This window comes from Copadichromis virginalis, linkage group LG1 (assembly GCF_057382275.1).
Source record: "Copadichromis virginalis isolate Kocher_CV1m ecotype Utaka linkage group LG1, C_Virginalis_male_GT1.1, whole genome shotgun sequence".
In the NCBI taxonomy this organism is placed as follows: domain Eukaryota; kingdom Metazoa; phylum Chordata; class Actinopteri; order Cichliformes; family Cichlidae; genus Copadichromis; species Copadichromis virginalis.
The window spans coordinates 29,925,148-29,946,493 of record NC_140618.1 but is presented as its reverse complement, the minus strand read 5'-3'; the positions used below and the strand labels follow the sequence as shown (position 1 = coordinate 29,946,493).

General features: G+C 40.5%; 2 protein-coding genes across 3 annotated transcripts in view; both read right to left on the bottom strand.

Moving 5' to 3' along the window:
• uacab (uveal autoantigen with coiled-coil domains and ankyrin repeats b) overlaps positions 1–4,308 on the bottom strand; it is a 40,421-nt gene extending 36,113 nt beyond the window's left edge. The window contains exon 1 of the mRNA XM_085458699.1: positions 4,077–4,308. Coding sequence (XP_085314825.1) covers positions 4,077–4,124 — 48 coding nt within the window. The 5' untranslated portion in view covers positions 4,125–4,308. The remainder of the gene's footprint in view (positions 1–4,076) is intronic.
• Positions 4,309–7,423: 3,115 nt separating this feature from the next.
• LOC146719011 (mortality factor 4-like protein 1) lies at positions 7,424–18,150 on the bottom strand. Of its 2 annotated transcripts, XM_085458686.1 has the most exons (12): positions 17,921–18,145; positions 17,526–17,572; positions 17,364–17,431; positions 17,160–17,246; positions 15,744–15,824; positions 15,524–15,549; positions 15,226–15,314; positions 14,815–14,916; positions 14,284–14,372; positions 13,351–13,523; positions 10,066–10,150; positions 7,424–7,994 (listed from the first exon to the last, which is right to left on the bottom strand). In XM_085458686.1, the coding sequence occupies exons 1-12, from the start codon at positions 17,958–17,960 to the stop codon at positions 7,910–7,912; spliced, it is 972 nt and encodes a 323-aa protein (XP_085314812.1). In that variant the 5' UTR covers positions 17,961–18,145; the 3' UTR covers positions 7,424–7,909. The 2 variants fall into 2 exon arrangements, with proteins under 2 accessions (XP_085314812.1, XP_085314803.1); XM_085458677.1 differs by lacking the exons at positions 7,424–7,994; positions 10,066–10,150 and adding an exon at positions 11,930–12,280 and having other exon boundaries at positions 17,921–18,150.
• Between the last annotated feature and the right edge of the window lie 3,196 nt (positions 18,151–21,346).

Genomic DNA, 21,346 nt, shown 5'->3' with positions numbered 1-21,346 from the left:
AGATGGGGCCTAATTATTCAAAACCTTGTGAGGAGAAGGTCCCTAAATTTGATTGTGGATTTAACAGAGGCCAATGAAAAGAAGCCTTTCTCAAGAACTGACCAGGAGGGGTGTCTGCCACAACAATACAATGAATTATAGGGCTGCACGATTAATCGTTAGAAAATCGCAATCTCAATTCATACTTATGTGCGATCTAATTTCCAAATGACAATGATTTAAAAAAAAAAAAAGAAAAAAAAAGAAAAAAAGACGACAACGATTGTACCGCATTTTGATCCGGGACGTAATCTGCATGAAAACAAGCGCTCACTCTTCCTGCTCAACAAATAACAAGGGCGGAGCCTTATACCACGTGATACAGAAGCTGGCTGCTAAAAAAAACAACGGAGAGCACATCAGGGATGACGAGAAAGTGACAGGAGAAAATCCGTCCCGGTCAACCACCCAAACATCAATAACGGGAACCTTATACAGCGCTTCCCTATACCCGTCGAACTCCCGCAGGCACAAAGAAATTACGGAGGCTATTACTTATCACCTGACCAAAGATATGGCTCCCATCAACACTGTGCAAAACGAGGGATTTAGGAAAATGATCAACACCCTAGACAAACGCTACACAGTGCCGTCCCGCAACTATTTTTCTATTGTTGCACTACCTGCTCTATACACACAGCGTCGAGCAACGGTGGAGACGGAATTTCAAGCAGTACAACATTTTGCGGCAACAACAAAACGTGAGACATTTGTTGTTTTTATGTTTATTTATTGTTTTTATGTTCAGTCTCAACTGTTACGAAGTTGATGTGCAGTTAATAAGTGCAATAAATATTTATACTGGAAAAGAAAATCGTGAGAGAATCGTGATCTCAATTCTAAGCAAAAAAATCGTGATTCTCATTTTATGCAAAATCGTGCAGCCCTAATGAATTAAACAACTATAGGCAAGTAACACAGAACATTTTAGCTGGTTCTAACAGCCATATCTCGAGAAAAAAAAACCCAAACCTCAGTTTTGCTTTGCTCATCCTGGTCTTACAAGGCTCTCATGGATGAATCTGCATTAGAAAGACTTTCTATCATCAAGGCACTCAAACTGATGTCTGACAGGTTTAGTGTCTCCTTCTCTGATAACCAAATCATTTGTGCATCTCAGTGATTTCAGTTTCACGGGCTGTACTGAACGCACAAAATCCAGCTGACACGATGGATGTTTACTGTGACAACAAGCAGATACTGCGACAGTGCAGCCAAATCTCAAATCTAACCAGGAAATCATTTTTCTCTGGTTACCCTGCTGGAGTTATAACTTTCTGCTCATACCTCTGTAGCCTCGGCTCTCAAAGCACACCGATATCTCCTGAAACAAACAGATATCACTTTTTTTTTTTTTTTTGCAATCCGAGTATGTGGTTATCTAAAATGTTTGAGGAATGCTGATCGGAATCTTGCTGAGGACATTCCTAGGCACATTTTCTTTTTGCTTTATATTTATTTTTATTTTGATAGGGATCTGCTTTTCATAACCCAATATTATTTTCCACAAAGGAATGTCTTTTAGGAACAGACAATGATTACATGTGAACTTCAACATTCAGAAAATATCAGCAGCTAAACTGAGTGGAACAGGTACAGCCCCATACTGTCAGACAGAAAAAACAATCTTGTGTCGCTTCTTTCCATCACATGATCATGGCATTTAAACATGACAATGCTTGTCGTATGAAGCCTTGTAGTTAATCACGCTTCTCCACAGAAGAATAGGCCTCTACACAAAAGAATAACTGAAACTGGAGGCTTGCCTTTTGCAACCGTGAGCCAAACCAACAGACTTCATCCTGTCTTTAATCTACAGCTGGTATTAAGGGAATGCCATGGCATTTTGAAACCTGGATACTAAGTTTTCAGCTTTGTTTGGTAACATAGTCAGCATTCCTCAGCTGAAATAAGTTCTTGGTAATGCGTGACAGGAAAACCTGATTAGCCAATAAGCAGGCAACTGTGGAAGACAACGGTAATGACACTAAATATGATGCTTATGGCTTCTTTGTTAAAAAACAAAACCTTTTTTCTCTGAATTTCAACAACAGGGAGCACAACTGATACAGTTACAAAAGGAGTGGGGAAAGATGGAGTTTCCTCCATGGATTTGTTTTCTTTGGCCAGGATTGAGTTACAGTTTCAATACCCCCCACCCCCATGATTGCCTCTCCTACTTGAAAAATGTGCATGTATTTCTTAATGATTAGTCACGCTACCCAGAAAGAGCAAGCAAGTTCACCTCATTGTGAGCCAGTGAGCGAGGCACACATCTAAAACGTTTAGCACTTAATGCCGTTCACCTTAATGCCTCAGTGAGTGATTGACTGGTTGATTTGCGTTTCACAAATTTCAAAGTGCAACAGGTGGTGATGACATACTTCTTCTATGTGTTTGTTTACCAGTGCAAGCACAAAGATCTTACCTGAAGCAGAACAGGTTTGTTAAACATTTTAAATTATTACCCATGTTTTGTTTTGTTGAGTTTTTTTTAAACACACCTTTTATCTGTAGGTGTGCTAATATTTCCTCTTCTGCCTTCATAGAGGAATGCAACGGGAATTTTAGCCCAGTGTAAATGTCACATCTGTTTCCTCAACACAGCCCACATCGAGCTTTTCCTCAGGGTGCTTTGAAACAAGTGGAACATAAAGTCTGCAAGCTTTTTTGGTTTTCATGGTTCTTTTTTTCTTTTTCTTTTTTTTTTTAAAGGGTGTCTCTACTTCTGTCAGAGGGGGTGAGACAGCCGTCAATACACATACAATACCATTTCAATCTCGAAAGGCTTCTCTTCTCTTCGCTCCCTCTCTCCTTTTATTTCAATGGGGGCCGGATAGTTTACCACACACAGCTCCTCTGGCTTTGTGCCTTTCTCATGGTAATTGCTGGGAGCCGAAAACAGAGTGCAGTGCCAGACACCCACTGCATGCTGAACTGTGCAGAATTGTGATGGCTGTCTATTCAGCAAAGTTCATACGTCATCGCTGGATTGTGAAGAATCAATTCCACCCAATCAATTCCAACTTTGTCATGTATGTCATGCCGTACTTCACGGTAAACAACTTAGGCCCACCTGTCCTCAAGTTTGAAGGTCTGCTGCTCTGTAATAATTAATCGTGTATTAATAAAAATAATAATGCGCTGCTTTTGTTAAACAAAATAAACATAAAACAGGCACCATTGTTTTTCCTGCTTTTACATTATGTAAGCATTGAATGGGGAACACCAAGCTCCAGTCTCCAAATATGTCTACCATTCATGTTGATCCAAATACGATGGACAAAATATTAGAAACACAAGCAGTTCACCACCACACTAAATCCTTGTTCAAGCGGGATCCTGAAGACGATTACAGACTTTTTCTTAAACAGATCTACAGAAAAGTTTCACGGACATGGTTTCAGTAGCTGTAGGCTGGTAAAGAGAACACACTGGTGCATTTAAACAACCAAAAAACAAACATAATTTAAAAGCTCTCAGTGTGTTCACAAGACAGAAATGAAAGGTGGGTCAAAGTGCACGACAGCGTTTTTTTTTGTTGTTTTTTTAATGACCACAAATGTCCCCTGTGATAAAACAAAAAAAACAGCAGAACAGGCACTTTGTGGTATTGAATTGTGGTGCTTTCTTCCAGAGCGCGCTTTGTCAACAACAACAACAACAACAACAACAACAGCACAGCTCCAGCAGATTTAGGCCAGGTTATAACAATCTGAACCTGGCCTAAATCTGCAGTATAATAATCTGTGTCGAGCAGGCCACGACCTCCGCTTGCGCGCGCGCGTGTGTGTGCAGGTGCTTGAACGTGCTGGCGGGGTGTCTATTTTCCAGGGGAGCGCGCGGGCAGCCACCGTGGGAACATGACCGCGGTTAGCGTGGTCGCTAAGACAGAGAGGCGAGGGTTACAGACAGCAACCCGCGGAGGTACAACACAGCGTCGGGTCCCAGCGCCGTCCATGAACTCACAGCTGACCGCTCCAGTGGTGGGAAACGGGGAAAATGAGCAAAACCGAGAAAACAAACGATCAACTTACTGTTATGGTAACTTCGTGCTTTTTCAATCGATACTTGAGGCTCTTCATCTTTTAAAGTTGTTGGTCTCCGGTGTTAAACTTTTCCCGCACTGGACAAGTTCATTAAAAAGTGCAAAAGCAATGCTGAAGGTAGTCGCAAAGTACGTTTAATCTGCGCCGTTTTCCTCACAGAGCAGGTTTCACCTGACGCCTAACCTCAAACTCCCGAAACTCCCGTCGCACTGCGACTGACAACCTGTGAGCCAATCAAACCAAACCAACCGCGTTCTGTTCACCTTTAATCCAATGGGCAGTTGCGGAGGGCGGGACTTCCTTGGAGAGTGGCCGCTGGGAATAGTTGGAGTCGTCCTGGGACAGAACCCGGCGTGACGTCAGGATTACCTGAAGAATGAAACACCTACAAACAGTTACCTGTAAACATCGATGTAAACTGAATTTAAAAAACAAAAACAACTATCTGCTGTTTAAACATCACAATATCCTCTAATCCCCCCTCCTCCCCAGAGTGCCCCGAAACATATTTTAATAATAACTGTGCGTTTACCTGTCATTGCCCTCATGTCAAAGTCCAACGTATTGTATCGAAATGTGCACTTAAACACCTCACAGATCTCACCAGTTTACCCGCGTATGAGCCTATTTGAAGGGTTGGTAACTTTATACCTTGCAAAGAAAAAAGGAAAACAGCAACAACAAAAGCATAAAGCATTTGTAAGAGTTTTGTTTTTTTTTGTTTTTTTTTTTGCAAGTGCAACACCAGTGATGAAATCGATTTTCCTCTACAAGCTGTTATTTTGCCATTATTTGGAATAGGAATGTTTGGAATTGGAATGCTCTGAAGAGTCTTTAAACGACTCTTTTATGTTAAAGGTTTTTTTAGATACACGACTGAGTTAATATAATATCAAATGTGTGTCACAAGAAAATTACTTTCTTAGGCCAAAGTTTACAGTGGTTGACTGATTAAATATTAAATTATTAAACAGTGAGGGTATGTATCCAAATATAGTCAGTATAAGGTGTTCAATTAGCAGACTGCTCCCTGCTGTCTTCAGTTTACAGTCTGTTTTATGCTTCTTTTCTCTCTCCCTTTATTTCGCCTCATAAAAATATATCAAGTGCATTCAACTGTAAAATCTACAAAGAGGGAAAAACAATAGCAAATTGGGGGAAGGGAAAAGGCTGCCCTCTTGTGGTCACCCAGAGCAGGGTGATTAAGTGAATCAGCCAGTAAATAAACAGGCAAACTAACATAACAGCTGGTATATAGGCTTACTGTTACAATGCTACTCAATAACAGTTAACATCTATTAACAGGTCTCATGAATTATTCCCAAGAGGAGGATTTCCTGGTGTTCCTCTCATATTGTATTTTTCACTGTCCTTAAAGCTACCAAGACTTTATAAGACCGAGACTTTGATGCTGCGTGTCTCTTCCTTTGTCTACGTCCCCATGGCAACACCCTTACCACAGCCACGTTTCCTTGGAGAGCATTTCTCATCCACACATTTGGGTGTGTGCGCACCCGCGTGCAGTGACCTGGCATTAAACGTTTGACTGCAAATCACAAACTGAGGCAGGTGTCATGGTGTCAGCATTTGCTCGCTGTCAGGAATTTTTTTACCTGCCACACCCACAGTGTGCCCGCATTCACAGCTCATGCGCAGATAAAAAAAATGGTAGTGTTTAATCCATATTTATATGCAGTATTTGTCATCAGTATCATAGGTGGATTAACCTGCAAGAGTCCTTGGAATGGAAGCAGTGTGTCCCTAACACGCTGCTCCTGTGGTTCCATCCTGACTCCAGATGTGCTGTGTACAACTATAATTAAACACAAAAATTTATACACATGCAACTTTTAAATGTAGTACAGACAAAAACGGTGCTTCAGGACCGAAGTGTACAATTCTGAGGATTTCTTACCCACTTTGACATACCTCAGCCTTTTCTCCCCGTTTCCCTTACTTAAGAATAACTTATTGACAGCCACCCTTCCACTGAGACCAGCAAATATTTTAAAGACACACTGCACAGCATGCACAGACTGCCAAGTGTTGGGCTGATAGCTCTTTGGGAATCACCTTGTTGGTGCAAAAATCCAATTTTGTGTCTGTCAAACTGTGAATTTTTTGGACTATTTCATAAAATCAACAAAATAAATGGGACAAAATGATGTGTTTTTAGGACAGACTGCTAGTAAATGTGGGACTCATTGAATGTTGGGACACAGAAGAATGTATTTTCATAGATACTGGGCATCATTTTATTTTATTGGGTTACTTATTGTTAACGTTTATTTACATCTTCATTATTCTGGACATATGTTTGAGTAGGTGAAGTATGATTCCCATGAGTGAAGCTCGCACAGGGAAGGGTTGGGGCAGCTTGGGCGTCCTTAGAGTTGGTCATAGAGGCCCTGATTCGTTTAGTGCACTGACAGCCTGCAGAGCGCAGCTCCGCTGACCTGAAGTGCCTGTGTTTCTGTGCAGACAAGTAAAAGCAACTTACAGACTCATATCTTGAAGTTTTTTTTGTCCACCCAAGTGTGCATCATAAAGTATCCAACAATACTTTAAAATAGGTTCTTTGTCTGTAGACAGCACTGGTTCACCCCTGACACTGAGTGACTCTATGCTTAAAGAAACAAACCTATCTCTTAGAATGGCCAGGTACAAGGACTGAACTGAAAATGAGTAAAAAAGCAGCCACTGCATAAAAAAAGACCTCCAAGAACCCTGAAGAACTATTGTTCAAAGGCACTCCAAAAAATGTAAAAAAGCAAAATATAAAGAAATGAGGGGTGGCTCAAGACATCTGCACAGCACTGTTTATGATATGTATATTTCTCTAACTCTCATACAACATTTTTCAGGGCACATTTTTTAGTCCACAGAACTCCATTTACTGACCAGTAAAAGTCATTTCAAATTACAAACACACACCAACATATATAGGAATCAGACTCCATGACTGGATCATGTTTAATAATTCCTTGGTAATTTTCCCATGCTGATGTGGGGATATGTATGTTGTAGTCTGTCATGTGGTGTCAAAATCTGGTTGTAGGCATTTTGGATGTTTTACATTTGCAGGATTAACACTGAAAACTGATTTGTACTTTAACAGTCAACACATGTAATTGAAAGATACTTTGACCCTGTGTCTCGTCAGGTGAATACTAAACCAAAACTTAGCAGGAGGATGGCTCTCTGTTTTCAATTTCATTTCCTGCTGCTGCTTTTAATTATAAGCGACATTTACAGCAAGATATGTCTTGAAAGGAGAGAGATAAAACCAAATAATTTACTTGATGTGAAAAAGAACGCACAGTAAACGAGCTGGATACTGTGTATAAACATATATTTTTTTTTTCTTTTTACAAACTGATACAAATACACAAGATACAGATACAAAAACATTAACTGCTGAACACTGACTGAGGACCAGCATTAAACTGCACCTCATTTGGCCGAAGAAACACCAATAAATACCCACATGCAACAAATATCTATCAGCTGGAATGCAAAAACACAGAAGAGCTGCTCTGTGGTAACGGACGATGAAGAACTACACTTTTATATGAAAAAAAAAAAAGGTACATGAAAAGGAAAAGGGGAAAAAAGAAAAGTGACTTAGTTAAAAAGGTTTCACAAATTTTTTTTCTTCTTAACCGTGACGAGCTCCTGAGACCCTGGCGGGGGAAGCAAATCAGTTCAAGTGAAAAATATCGCCAAAGACTGCGATCCAAAGGGTAGTCACGGATATTTCAGTTGTGGTCTGGGAGAGTGGGCTGAGGTGTCTCAATAGGAAAGAGGTTTGCTGAGAGCTCTCACACAGCTTTGCGGTGGTACTCTGGGGGTGCGACCTCATAGTCGCTGGCACTGAAAAGGGTCGATGAATTCTTTACCAGGTACCTGAAGGAAACAAACAACTGACTGTCAGTGAGGAGGGAAGCAGGAACGCCTGGTGCAGAGTGTGTTGTTCAGCAGTCGTCAGGCTCATGCATTTACAAAATGACTGTTACAGTAAGATTAGATTGTGGCAGATGCTTTGCTGCCAAATTACAACTCTGAATAAAAGTCGAGTTTAGTTTGATTCTATATGTATGTAAACAAACTGGCAGAAAAAAAAAACTTTATGGGAAAGTCATATTGAGAACTCAATGAGAATGTTTATGTTTTCTTATTCTTATAAAGAAAAAAAAACCTTTCCAAGCATCAAGGAAATGACTACGCTTTGGATCGGTGATGAAGGCTCAAAGCTAAATCACCAGTGTTTTACTTCAATAAGTCTACAAGTTATATAGGAAATGACAGCAGTGTCTGCATTTTTGTCTACCCTTCGTCTTCTCTATGCAAAACAGTCAGGATAAGAAACTGCAGTAAGATGGTGCATTTAAGAAATTAAAACCTCCATATGTACTTGTGTAGGGGGGAGATTTGTGGCTCAGCAGCAGGGGAGGGGTGGAGCAGTGTGTGGTGTCAGGGTGGGGTTTCGGCTGGTTCACCACTGCTCCCACTGCCCCCTGTGGTTCCCTCCATTGCACTGGGCAAGGGAAATGACCCCTCAGTCACTTTAATTTTAAAACTGTGTAATTTTAAAATATACAGTATATTCTGTGTATTTACTATCTCACTCTTATTGCCTGTTTATGCCCTGTCCTTATCTTCAACGTCATGCTGCTCTGTTGTATCTTAATTGCTCCTTGGGGATAAATAAAGTCTTTCTGATTCTGATTAATGGAGATCTTTCAGGCCAAAACAAAGGCATTTCGCTGGCCCGAGGAAGAGTGGGCACTTGTAATAACCTGTTGAGGTAGTGTGTGGGGATGCATTCACGACCTGTAGGAGCATGTAGTATCTGTGGGTTGTCCGATGCTGCCGTCTGGCAGGGCCCTCACAAGAAGGCCTTGTAATTCACTCTATGAGAGATTTCCCATCAGAGCAGTGTATTGATGACACCCTAAGCTATCCATTGACCAAGTGATAAGAACTGATGGTCACATGGTGCGCCCTGACACAGTGCTGACCTACACACACTTTGTATTGACTAAGTATAAGCATTATCGAGTGAGTCGCACAGAGGAGGAACACAACCAGGTGCTGGTGCCAAAAAGCTGCCGAGAAACGATTTTCCAAGCGCCTCATTATAACCCCATGGCAGGGCATTTGGGATATGACAAAACTCTGGAGCGAATAATGGCCAGATTTTATTGGCTGGGTGGATTTGCACCCAATTTTCAGATAAGCTTTGGCTGGAGTTGCCAAATTTCATCATTCTTGCTTCCCTCCATTGTGATAACCATGACACACAGGCCCAGAGAGTGAATGTTGCTGCACTACAACAGCGGTTTGCAAATGTGTTCTTCCCCTGCCTGGCTGTACTTCACTCATAGAGCACCATTCTGAAACACGCCTTGGTATGAAGTCATGGCCCTACAGGTTAGGTGTGCATGGGTGCTTTATCCTGTCACACTCCTGTCCTTCAGCTGAAAAGACTTCTATATATAAAAAAGGAGTGTCTCCGCCCTGCAGGTCTTTTTTTGTTCAAGAGGGGAGAGGTCAGAATTACTTTCTCTCTCAATCATGTCTCTCACACAGCCCGAGGCCAACCATATAGACCGTACCATATCTGCAAGTCATGTTATGTCACCACTGTATCAGTTGGTGTAGATGTATCCGCAGTGCTGTTCACACATCAAAACAACTAAACATCACGCACAAGTGATCTAAGAGACCAATTTCAATTTGGATTCAGTCCCAAAGAACGGCACGGTACCTCAGTCTGTCATAACGCGCTGCAACGTGTACGGTTAGTCTCAAGAAAAATACTTTCCAGAGCAGAAAATCGATTTCATGGCTTATGTTTTGAGGAACTGCAACAAGCCTGGCTGCACTAATGTGAATGTGAATACAACATGACATTTGAGAATCGGCCAAACATGACATGGAGTGACTGGTGTTGTGCTGGGAGTTAAAAGCTTACTTGAGGAAATCTTGGAGGTAACTGAGCAACAGAGCCAGACTCTTCTCATCCAGGGGAGTGTAGGCCAGCATGGCTCCAATACGAACTGTTGGTGGAGGACAACATACAGCGTATGAGCAGCATTGCATACGGTAAATTTGGAGATTGAGGTAAGATTTCTATAACATCACCACAATCGAAAAATGTGACATAAAGAGGGGAGAAGCCTACTTTTCAAATAAACTGACTGGTGCTACAAACATCTAAATAAATAATACTTTAAATAAACTGCTTAAAAGAAAATCAGGGAATAAGGACCAAGTTGTAATGAGAGTATAGCATAAAGTCAGTTAAATGTGGGATTTTAATCTGGTTAGTTCAGTAGCAGAGGGGGTTGTCTGGTGCTTTGGTGTGAATGAAATTATCAACATGTGAGCTAGAGGGGCAACAATGAGACACCCCCCAAAACAGGAATGGTTTTACAGGTGGAGGCCTCTGACATTTTTCCAGACTGTTAGGAAAAAATAATAATAAAATGAAATTTCAGCTAATTTCAGTCACGTCTAACAATCCAGATGAGTCGTCATAGTTGAAGTAGCCATAAAGCTATTTTGTGTACAATAACTAATACTTCAATCCTTTTACATTGGGACTTCTCTTCGAGCCTATTTAGCACTTTCATCCACGAATTTACAAAACTGCTTAAAAGGTGAACCAGAAATATTGAATTAACTGAACTGAAAGGAGCAGATATAAATTCTGCTGCGACATGTAAAAAGAAGCATGATGATTAGGAACACATACTTTTAATGGGCCTTGTGCCCGTGAAAAGCAAAAAAATGTTTCCAGCTTCAAATTTTGCCACTTTGTACTGCATTCCTACTATTTTTCTGTCTTTGGAAGTTCTGATCTGACTGGCAACTGCAATTTAAACTTGCACTGAGAGCAAAATCAACTTCTTTGAAGCAACGTTCATGCGGAGGAGCATCACTGCTAATGAGATCTGGGTCTTCAGGTAGGACACTGAGACCAAACAGAGGTCTTCAGTAGAGTGAGACCACTTTTTTCTCTCCCTTTAGCTCAGCATTTATGGAGTTGTGCACCGAGTCCCCAGGTTTTTGTCCTCCCAGGTTAAAAGCCAACGAGGAGTTTAACCGTATCATCCTGTGGTTTTCAGTGTAAATGAAATTAACAGTGGGACGTGCCTTGTTACAGCAACACAATCTTGCTCTCACTTACTCTACCTAGCACATTCATTAGGGCTCTCTGTGACTTTGTCTCCTTTTTCTAAAATGAAAATGAAGAGTTGTAAGGAAGAGGACTCCCTTACTGCATTTATTTATATTATATTATATGTATAGCACTTTGGAGCACACCTTTCACTTTATTAAAAGCACCTTATCAAGCACTTTATGAGCATTGCACTTTAAGCATGGATTTGCACACAAGCAGTTTAAATATTTATTGACTATTTATTGGGAATTTTAAAATCAGTTGGTGGCCTTATTTCAGATCCTGCGCAGCTGCTCCTCATCAAGGAATGTGGTGGTTGTCTGTCAGGAGAGAAGAATGGTGATTGAGATTGTGATTAAGGTTTACCAGTAAGGAAAACTAAGGCAAATGTGTGTGTGAAATCTAGGGATAAAAGTGGTGCAAATAGGTGTTTGTAAGATAATGATTACTCACCTTTCTTGCCTGTGTCTTCTTCAAGGTGTTTGGGCAAATGTTTCCCTGGGGGTCCAGACACCATTTAAAGGTTCCGGGAGAGACCATGGGTAAAGAGTGTGGTGAATCTTTTTGTGCTTGGGTTTCTGGGTTTTTATAATATTGGGTTTGGTGTAACATTAAAGTGTGAAATTTTCACATTTACATATTAATAAATATGTATTTATGTATTTATTTATTCTTATTGATATATTGTATACTGTGGGGGAAGGTTGGGATTTAAGAATTTACCTGAGAGTGGAATAATGGTTAAGTCTGTGACAGCTGAACATATTTAAGGCTGCCAGTTGTCATTAGAGCGTGGATTTTTTTGTGCTGTGAAGAAGCTTGACAAGTTAATTGTTGTAAGGAGAGCTGTATAGGAAATAAATGCATTCTTGTTCCACTACTCTTGCCTTGGTCCATCTCACTGCGTTTCCAGCCGCTAAGGTCCGCCCTGTTACAAGAGTTATCATTTCATCATGGAGCAGGACTTTCGAACACAAACAGTCTGAGATGCCCAAACAAGCATCTGTGAAGCAAACAGCGACCAAATTTATTTAAGATTTTTTTCTGTTTTTTTCTTGTTACCAAGTGCGAACTTGATTACGCTTCATATAGTTTACAGTGCATCCAGAAAGTATTCACAGTCCTTCACTTGTTCCACACATTGTCATTTTACAACCTTGTTCCAAAATGGATTACATTTTTTTTTCCAATACTGAATAATGACAAAGTTAAAAAAAAAAACAGTCTGCAAACTTGCATGACATTCAAAACTGAGCTCAGCCGCATCCTGTTTCCACTGATCATCTGTTCAAATGTTTCTACAGCTTGAATGTCCACCTGTGGTAAACTCAGTTCACTGGACATGATTTGGAAAGAAACATAGCTGTCGATATAAGGTCTCATAGTTGCAGGTCATGTCAGAGCACAAACTAAGCCATGAAGTCCAAGTAAGTGTCTGTAGACCTTGGAGACAGGATTGTACTGAGGCACAGGTCTGGGGAAGGGTACAGAAAAACTGAAGCAGCACTGAAGCTTCCACTGAGCACATTGGCCTTCCTCATCTCTAGAACTGGCCTCATGACGAACCTGAGCAATTGGGAAAGAAGAGCCTTAGTCATGGAGGTGACTGAGAACATTCATCTCCCAACAGGACAATGACTATAACCACACAGCCAAGATATCAAAAGAGTGGCTTTATTCTTGGATTTCCTTGAGTGGCCCAGCCAGAGCCCAGACTTTCACACCGCTGAACACCCCTAGAGATCTAAAAATGGCTGTGGAGTGATCCTCTCCATCCAACCAGATGGAGAGGTTCAGCAAAGAAAAGTGGGAGAAGCTCCTGCCAAAGGTGCTTCAAAAAAGTATTGAACAAATACGTAAAAACGTGTGCAAATGTTATATTTTCAATAAATTTGCAAGAATTTTAAAGCAAACTGTTTTCACTTTGTCAATATGGGATACTGTGTGTAGAATTGTGAGGTGAAAATGAATTTAATCCATTTAGGAAAAAGGCTGTAACATCACAAAATGTGGAACAATTGATGTGCTGTGAACACTTTCCGGATACACTGTCTATGTTTCACGTGTTCCTACCAAACAGACGCAGCAGGTGCGGTGCTCCATACACCTGAGACATTGGCACATCCGCGTGTTCGGCCAGGATCTCGGCGTACTGCGGCCTCTCAAACTTGTAAAGCAGCTGAGTGCCCAGCATGACGTTGAAGTACTCCCGGATCCCTGCCACCACTTCACTCACAGCATATTCCCTAAGCGAACGGAGAAGAGAAAAGTCACGTATTTGGAGAGATAACTGGAGACAGCAGAGGTCAGCTCTCTATAGAACAGTCAATAGTACAGTTTTGAACAGTTGCATGAGAGAAATCACTGGGCTTACTTCTTCTCAAAGTTGTTTTTGTTGCGCTGTGATGCAGCAAATGTGAGAAAGCACACAAGTACTATTATAAGAAGACTGGTAACAGCAACTGCCACCCCAATAACTGGCTACAGACTATTAAAAAAAAGAAAAAAAGACTACAAAAACTTACTTATTCTGGTGTATTTTTATTTTGATGCAAAAAGGCAGCATGCTGTGATATTTAAAGAAGTACTCAGATAAAGGATGCCTAAAAAAAAGCTTTAAAAAAGAGCCTAAAAAATGAGTTAGCGCCCAGTTTCCACAATTCTGAGAGAGGGAAAAAATTGAGTCGTGTATCCAAAATAATTAAAAGAATTCCTGTGGTTTAAAAGCACTGTTTGACTTACTGTGAAGGCTATAATGCACAAAATGCACAACTTACAGTTTTAGTGAGATCAGTGGTGTTGTGCCCTTAAAAATATAGTTCAGCTAATGGTATATGTGTTAGTAAGTGTTTACAAGTATCTCTATTAAAAGCAAATTTGTAAAGTGGAAGGAATTTAAGTCTTATGTGGTTGACAGATGCTGTGCCGCTGAACATTTTCATCACAGGATATCAGTGCTTCCTCACGCCTCCATTATTCTGAGAACGTCAGGATGTTTACTCTTACTTATTGTCCGAGTTTCCTTTTGATTTCTTGTAGTTTGCATAGTCCTCCAAGATGGTCTCTACATTCTTCTTAGCTGGCAGATGAAATAACTAAGCAACAGAAATGTTACACAAGCATTTCCATCAATAAAAACATCCAGACATCAACTCATTTCAAACTCAACTGTAACATTTACTCTCAGTCCTACATTGCAGAGCATCCTGTGCATGTTCTGACTTTGAAATGAGAAGAACAAATGAGCATGCTCCAGATAGTGATTCTGGCTGAAGCGCTCTCTTCAGACCTGTCCATTAGAAACTGCAGTTTAGGATGTGAGCGGTAGCCAGAGGTCCAGCTGTCATTAGCAGTGTTGCTTCACTATATCACGTATTGGGTGGGTCAGTTTGACCCAAGATTTTGGGATCCATTGTGCAATCAGAGACAAACGAGCACAAGTGGTCCAGAACCTGACATTTCTAGCCATCGCATTTCCATAAATATATGGATAAATATGAAGGAAACAAGTGAAACCTGCTGTGATTTTATTTTCACCTGTTTCTGTCGGGTAATGAGGTCCCAGTCATCCACCAGCCAGGGTTTCAACTCCTCTGGGATCTTCACCTTCACTTCCACACGGTTGGTGAACATCTCCTCCTGGATACACACACACACTATATGACCTTGCTGCTTTTAAAAGTTTTTGTGTATTTGTGATAGCAAGTGTGGGTTTTACACCCACGGGGTAGACTGGTTCACTCATGCAGGAATAACTGACTCTTTGAACAATTTCACAAGCTTATTGAAGAAATGATACAGGACCAGGATGTTTTGTACTGCCTTGAGTGTGGACCTTCCCCCCCCCCCCAACATCTCAGTATTTTCCTCATTCTGCTCACACCTCAAGAAAGAAGCTCAGTTGTTATTCTTATAAAAAGTCCAGTTCCAATACATGATGATACATACACTCTCCACTGTGGGATCAACCCGAGCCCTCTTCTTTCGTGGCCCCTGGGGCATCTCGCCGCTGCTGGTACCTTCACCTGGCCCTGGGGCTAAAAGAAAAGGACAGCTTAAATAATACACAGAAATAAAAGGTGAATATGTTTATTAATAAGTCTCAGATCGCATCAGACTCCATAAATACAACAGTACTTGAACCTCATGAAGCCACAACACCAAAGATCTTTACTATAAGAACAAAAAATATTCTGGAAGAAAGCTACAAAATTCAATAAACATTTTGTACAAATATTTGACTTACTCTTCTGTTTTGCCTTTTTCACTTTCCTACAATGCAAAAAAAGACATCATGATTGTTCTTATGATTTGACACATATACCTCAAGTTGTCTTAATGTAATTCATTGCTTTGACTACATGCGAGCATATAGCACTCTAATAAATAATATCATCAAGGTTGCATCACAAGAACTGAGTTATTAAATGAATTATTACAGGAGGGAAAAGAAGCTGGACACTCACAGATCAACATTTTTCTGCTGCACAGCAGCAATCTTCTTGCTTGGTGCTAAGCCCCTCATCTTTCCCTCAACATAATGATCCCTGCAGAAAAAAATCAAGAGAGAGCACAATTATAGAAATGTATCTAAATTACTTTTACTGACCACCGTTGAGTTGTAGTGATGTATCACACCGTGGTGATGCAGACACGGCCTTGCTGTTTGATTGGGGGTGGGGGGGTATTTTAGAAATACACTGTCTGCAGCACTGACTTAACTGTTTCCAAAGTGGCCTCACAGTGTAGCGGTTTACAAATAAGTTAAAGATCCCTGGGTCGATTCTGGGAGGAGACACAAATCACCAAGGGCATCTGGCATTGAAAAAACTGCTAACATGCATAGCTACCTGCTGTGTAGCCTGTTTACAAAACACTCTGTTCCATTTGCAGACAGTGGTGTGTGATGTGGAGTCAGACAGTGTTCTCGTGGCACGTTGCTCAATAAGTTGTACAATCTCTTCTGGAAAAGTAAAAACCACCCCGCCGTTTTCCCCTATCAACATAACTTTATGTGTTAAATATGTCTAATATTACGTATCATGTATATCATATGGCAGAACTGACAGTAAAGTTCATGTTAATCACAAAAACACATATCTAATGATATCTGAGATTTCTGAAAATATCTGAAAAACAGAATAAAGAACGTTCAGCCTTTACTTAAAGGACTTTTCTGCTGCTCTTGTGTACAGAGAACAATACTGGTGCTACCTACACATTCAGTCTCACACTGAAGTTTCCTCATTTGCACCATAACATACACAGACTAGAATAATCCATATAAGCTTCATAAGAATCCATGTACACACTATATTTATATACACTGACAGTAACAACTATACAACTGTATGTAAGCTTTAATATAGCTTGTGTAATTCATATTTATACTTTGATATTTCATACTTATTTTAACATATGCATCTCATATTCTTATAGCTCTCCATTTTATCTTATTTTTGATTCATTCTTGTTCACGGGAAAACAAAAATGACCTGTAAATACTACGGAACTCGCAATAAAGCTGATTTTAACATTAAGATATCACAAAAACAGTATAGTGAAAATCTGATTATATACGTATGTATCCACACAAAAATACTGATCAATATATTGATATAGCATTTACTTATTTACTTTACCTCCCAAGAATCTGTAATTGGATGCGATTGGGCAGACCATATCGTGTAATGTCAACTCTAAAAGCTGCAAATTCTAAATTTATCCAGTCATGCCCAAAACAGAGCACAAACGGCCCCCTACTTTTCTTCTCGCTGCTTTTCTTTGACAGAAACTCTAAAAAGCTGACTGGACATTAGGAAGAACCGAAAACTCACAAAAACACTTCTTGGTCATGTCTGTGTGGGAAGAGGTTAACTCACTGATTGGCCTTTTGAAGCTCTTTTTGTTTGGCAAGGTTGCTGTCCACATATTTGAGAACTCTGCTTTCAGGAACCCATTCATCCCAGCTGCAAAGGAAGAAAAAACCCATCACAGATTCTCAAACGTCATCACAGTGTTATAATTCCTATCCAAATAGACGCACAGAGAGAAATGTCAGCCTATATTCAACTCAAGCTGCTCACTTTTTGTTCCATCCGCTGTAATGAATGAAGTATTTAATCTGCTTATCCTTTACGTTGATCTTGACACACTGTAAAAGCGAGAAAACACACAGGCCTTGGATCAGTTTATTTTTAACTGGGAATAAATGAGTAATAAGACCCTCATAAAGTATCGGGACAAACCTTTGCTTCATAGAGCAATGGCCCGTGAAAGCACAGGACTCTTTCACCTACGAGGAGGGGAAAACTAATGTCAAAAGCACGTTATGATGTTCATTACACCCACAACTAATGTAATCAAACGAGCCGCTAACGCAGAGCATGAACAGCAAAGCTAGCTAACAGTTAGCCTTCCGTTAGCGTCTGTAAAGCTTGAGCTAGCTTTATTGTATGCGCTTCATTGCGATGTTACGTCAACGTAAGCTATGTTTTCATTGATATCTGAGCTTTATAAAGCCTCTTTCGCCTTCCCTAGGGATCACTATCGTCGAGCTGCAGCTGCAAGAACAACAACAACAAACCCGCCCCCTTCCAGCCGCTAACTGGGCATCATCGGTGCTTTTTTCCCCCCTACCGACCTTCTTGAAATTTCGGTTTAGGGTCCTGTTTTGGCGCCATTCACGGAGTCAACTGTTCGGACCTCTGAATGATTAAATTCTTGCATTGCCAGAGTCCATTTCTTCCAGGCACAAACACCTCCGACATTGGAGCCAAAGCCAGGGGAAGCCGAGAATGGCCTGCCTGCTGCGGGTCACCTGACCACCGTCAAGCCCCTGGGGGCGTGCTGCGTTCAAATGCTCCTCGTCAAACTCGTACAGACAATGATTTTCTCTGACTTTCAGGCAGACTAAAGATTGTATATTCATAAATATGCAAATATCTACTACACACGCGCGCGCGCACACACACACACACACACACCACTAACATCCAAGAGGTGATTTGTCTGCAGGAAAAACCCAGCCCCTTCAGTATTAGTAGCGTTTAAATTTCTCAAGGTGTCATTAGGGGAGACTGCTCATTTCTTTCTATGGTGCTGCAGTTGAATAATTTCTAATGCTTACCAGTGTGGTATCCAGACTGTATGCCATGTAAGGAGTGGTAAAAACAGAGGGAAAGATTACTGGCTGCCAGTTGCTATCCCTGGAGGGCATTGCCACCTACCTCAAATGAGCACAAAACATCATCAGGGGCAGTGCTCACCCAGTCACATGCTGGCTTCAACCAGCTGTAGGTTTTCAAGTTTTAATTTTTTTGGTCTTATATAGCCACAAACCAACAGATTCTAAACATCGTAAATGTAGTTATATTTCTGTCAAGCAACAGACAGAAGAAGGATGAAATTTTTGTGCCCTCAGCGTGCCAGGAGTTTTTAGCCTTTTCTGGCTGGCAAACAATTTTTGGGCCACATATTTCTCATGAACTCTGAGTTGTCACACTGCAATCACAACATCATATGAGATATATGTATTTTTAATTGCAAGGATAAAATGTGCCAAATTCTAAGTGTTTTCATTTGCAGGTCAGGGAAGTTCATGCAATACAATACTGCGCCAAAGTCCTGAGTCACTCTCATTTCAGTGTACTAGTAAATTATCAAATAGGTGCTATTATTTGTTGAAACATGGACAAAGATACATGTAAATATAGTAAAGTCAATATTTGATAAGACCACCTGTATTCTTTATCAAATCCTGAACTTTCTTAATCAAGCTACATTAAAGTTTCTTTAAATAGTTTCTTCTATCAATGCTGGCTGCCTTTTGTTCTGTTCTCTGATGATTTAAGATCAGCCCACACTGCTTCAATAATGTTGAGGTCCGAGCTCTGGGGAGGCCAATCCATGACTGAACTGGATTGGCATACCTATCCAGGTATGCTTTGACTGCACTGGCAGTGTTTTGGGGATCATTATAATGGTGAACAAGCTGTTGCCAATCACACCATCTCCAAGTAGTAGATGGAAATCTCATGGTACTTTTCTGTGTTCATTATGCCATCATTTTGGCAAGCTTCCTAAACACTGCTGGTTGAAATGCAGGCCTAAACCACTACACAGCCTCCGCCGTCCTTTGCAGATGGCTGTAGACACTCACTGTTGTACTTCTCTCCAGAACTCATCCGTACACATTGATGATGAGAAAAGTTTCAAATCTGGATTCATCACTCCATAATACCTGTTGCTACTGACTTTCCAGTTGCAAGTAGCTTAACAAACAAAACATTCCTCTGAAAATAGTCCAGATCAAGGACTGGACTGAAAATGAGTGAAAAACAGCCAATGTCCAAAGAAAAACTTTGAAAGACCTTCAGAAATCTTGGCAGACTGTTGCCCAAGAACACTTTAAAAATGACAAACCGTTCTGGCTCCTGGAAGCAAAATTACTTCCTGAGAACCAGCCTATCCTTTTTAATGGTCTATATATATTTTTGACTTATTTGAGCTACCCTAATAAGTCCTGTTGTGCTCAATAGAGGACATTCTGGCCTTTCCAATGATATCTTGTGTGTTTGTGCTTGTGTGCTTCCTGAATACTATTGTTGTTTATATTTACTGCAGGAAGAAACAGTAAAAACGGTGTTTTGTAAGGAAAACCTAAAAAGCGCTCTCCACCTGTGAGCAAAAACAAAGCCAAAAAACCCCTCCCTTTCCTATTGGTCGAAAAATGTACCATGTCACCAATCCAAAAAAATGATATGGCAACAAGGCATTTAGTTGTTTAGGGAGGGGGGAAGTTTTAGGAGCAGTGTTGGTCAAGTTACTTGAAAAAAGTAATCAGTAACTAATTACCGATTACTCCCCCAAAAAAGTAATCCCATTACTTTACTGATTACTTATTTTCAAAAGTAATTAATTACTTAGTTACTTAGTTACTTTTTTAAAACACGATTTACAACCTGAAGAGGTGATAAAGCGATAGATCTTTCAGCCCAATTCTACTTTTTCTACATAATCCATCATACAAAATGTAATCAAATGGAAACGTCTCTTTTTAAAACTTGTTTTATTAGTTTTAATCTTTTAACTTTATGCATCAAGCAAAAATTAAATTATATGCAACATTCTCTGACTGGAAGAAATTTGTTTAACATTTAAACTTATTTTCTGCACATTCCAGCACATAAAATATATTTTTTTTGTGTGTTTACACTCAGTCTTTCAAATAGATGCAAATAAAACACAGCAGAAAATAAATAACATCAAAGATTAGCGGTCCTGTTGCTCTATTTTCACCTGTAAAGCAGGAGTGGCATAGGCGGAGGTTTACCCTGGTGCAGGTGTGCCGCAGCGGTCAGTGGAAGAATCCGCGAGTTTCTCTGTGAGTTTCCCATTACGTTGTAGCACACTTGGTGCTCGCTTGGAAGTTTAGGGGTTTTTTTTCGCTGTAAAAAGAAGTTTTCTTCCCACGCACAACGGACACTAATGTTTTTGTCACTTTTTATGGAATCAAACTCAAAATAAGGTCAGTACTTCCACGCTTTAAACGCTGCATGCTCATACTCTCTCTGCACTCAATATATGATGCACTGTTGATCTGCACACAGCTGTTGTCACGAACGTTGCACTCGCTTACGTCACTGTCATGGGACATTCTTGCAAAAAAAATCATGGTTTTAGTAACGCAGTAACGCAGCGTTCCTACGGGAAAGTAGGTAAAAACGGTAATCTAATTACCGTTTTTGCAATAGTAATCCCTTACTTTACTCGTTACCTGAAAAAAGTAATCAGATTACAGTAACGCGTTACAAGTAACGCAGTAACGCAGCCATCTCTGTTTAGGAGTGACGGCGGTGTTTTGAGATGTGAGAGATTTGCGACATTTAGCGCAAATCTTGTGTAGTTAGAGTGTAGTGTAGTCAATAGTTTTGTTGTGTGTGTCAGAACAATGAGGCGACTGCTGAATGTTACAGGTGTTACAGGAGTGATACATCTCCTGTTGTCAGGCCTGCAGGTATCAGGCTGTTGTTCTCCTTTATCTCGTAGTGGACAGAAAATTTTTTTT

Bases quoted from the DNA above. Each gene is read 5' to 3' on its own strand.
- LOC146719011 (XM_085458677.1), bottom strand. From the start codon at position 17,960: ATGGCGCCAAAACAGGACCCTAAACCGAAATTTCAAGAAG. The intron at 17,573-17,920 runs GTCGGTAGGGGG...CCCTCCTCGTAG, and splicing joins TAAACCGAAATTTCAAGAAG to GTGAAAGAGTCCTGTGCTTT. The intron at 14,917-15,225 runs GTATGTATCATC...GTGTGTATCCAG, and splicing joins TTGATCCCACAGTGGAGAGT to GAGGAGATGTTCACCAACCG.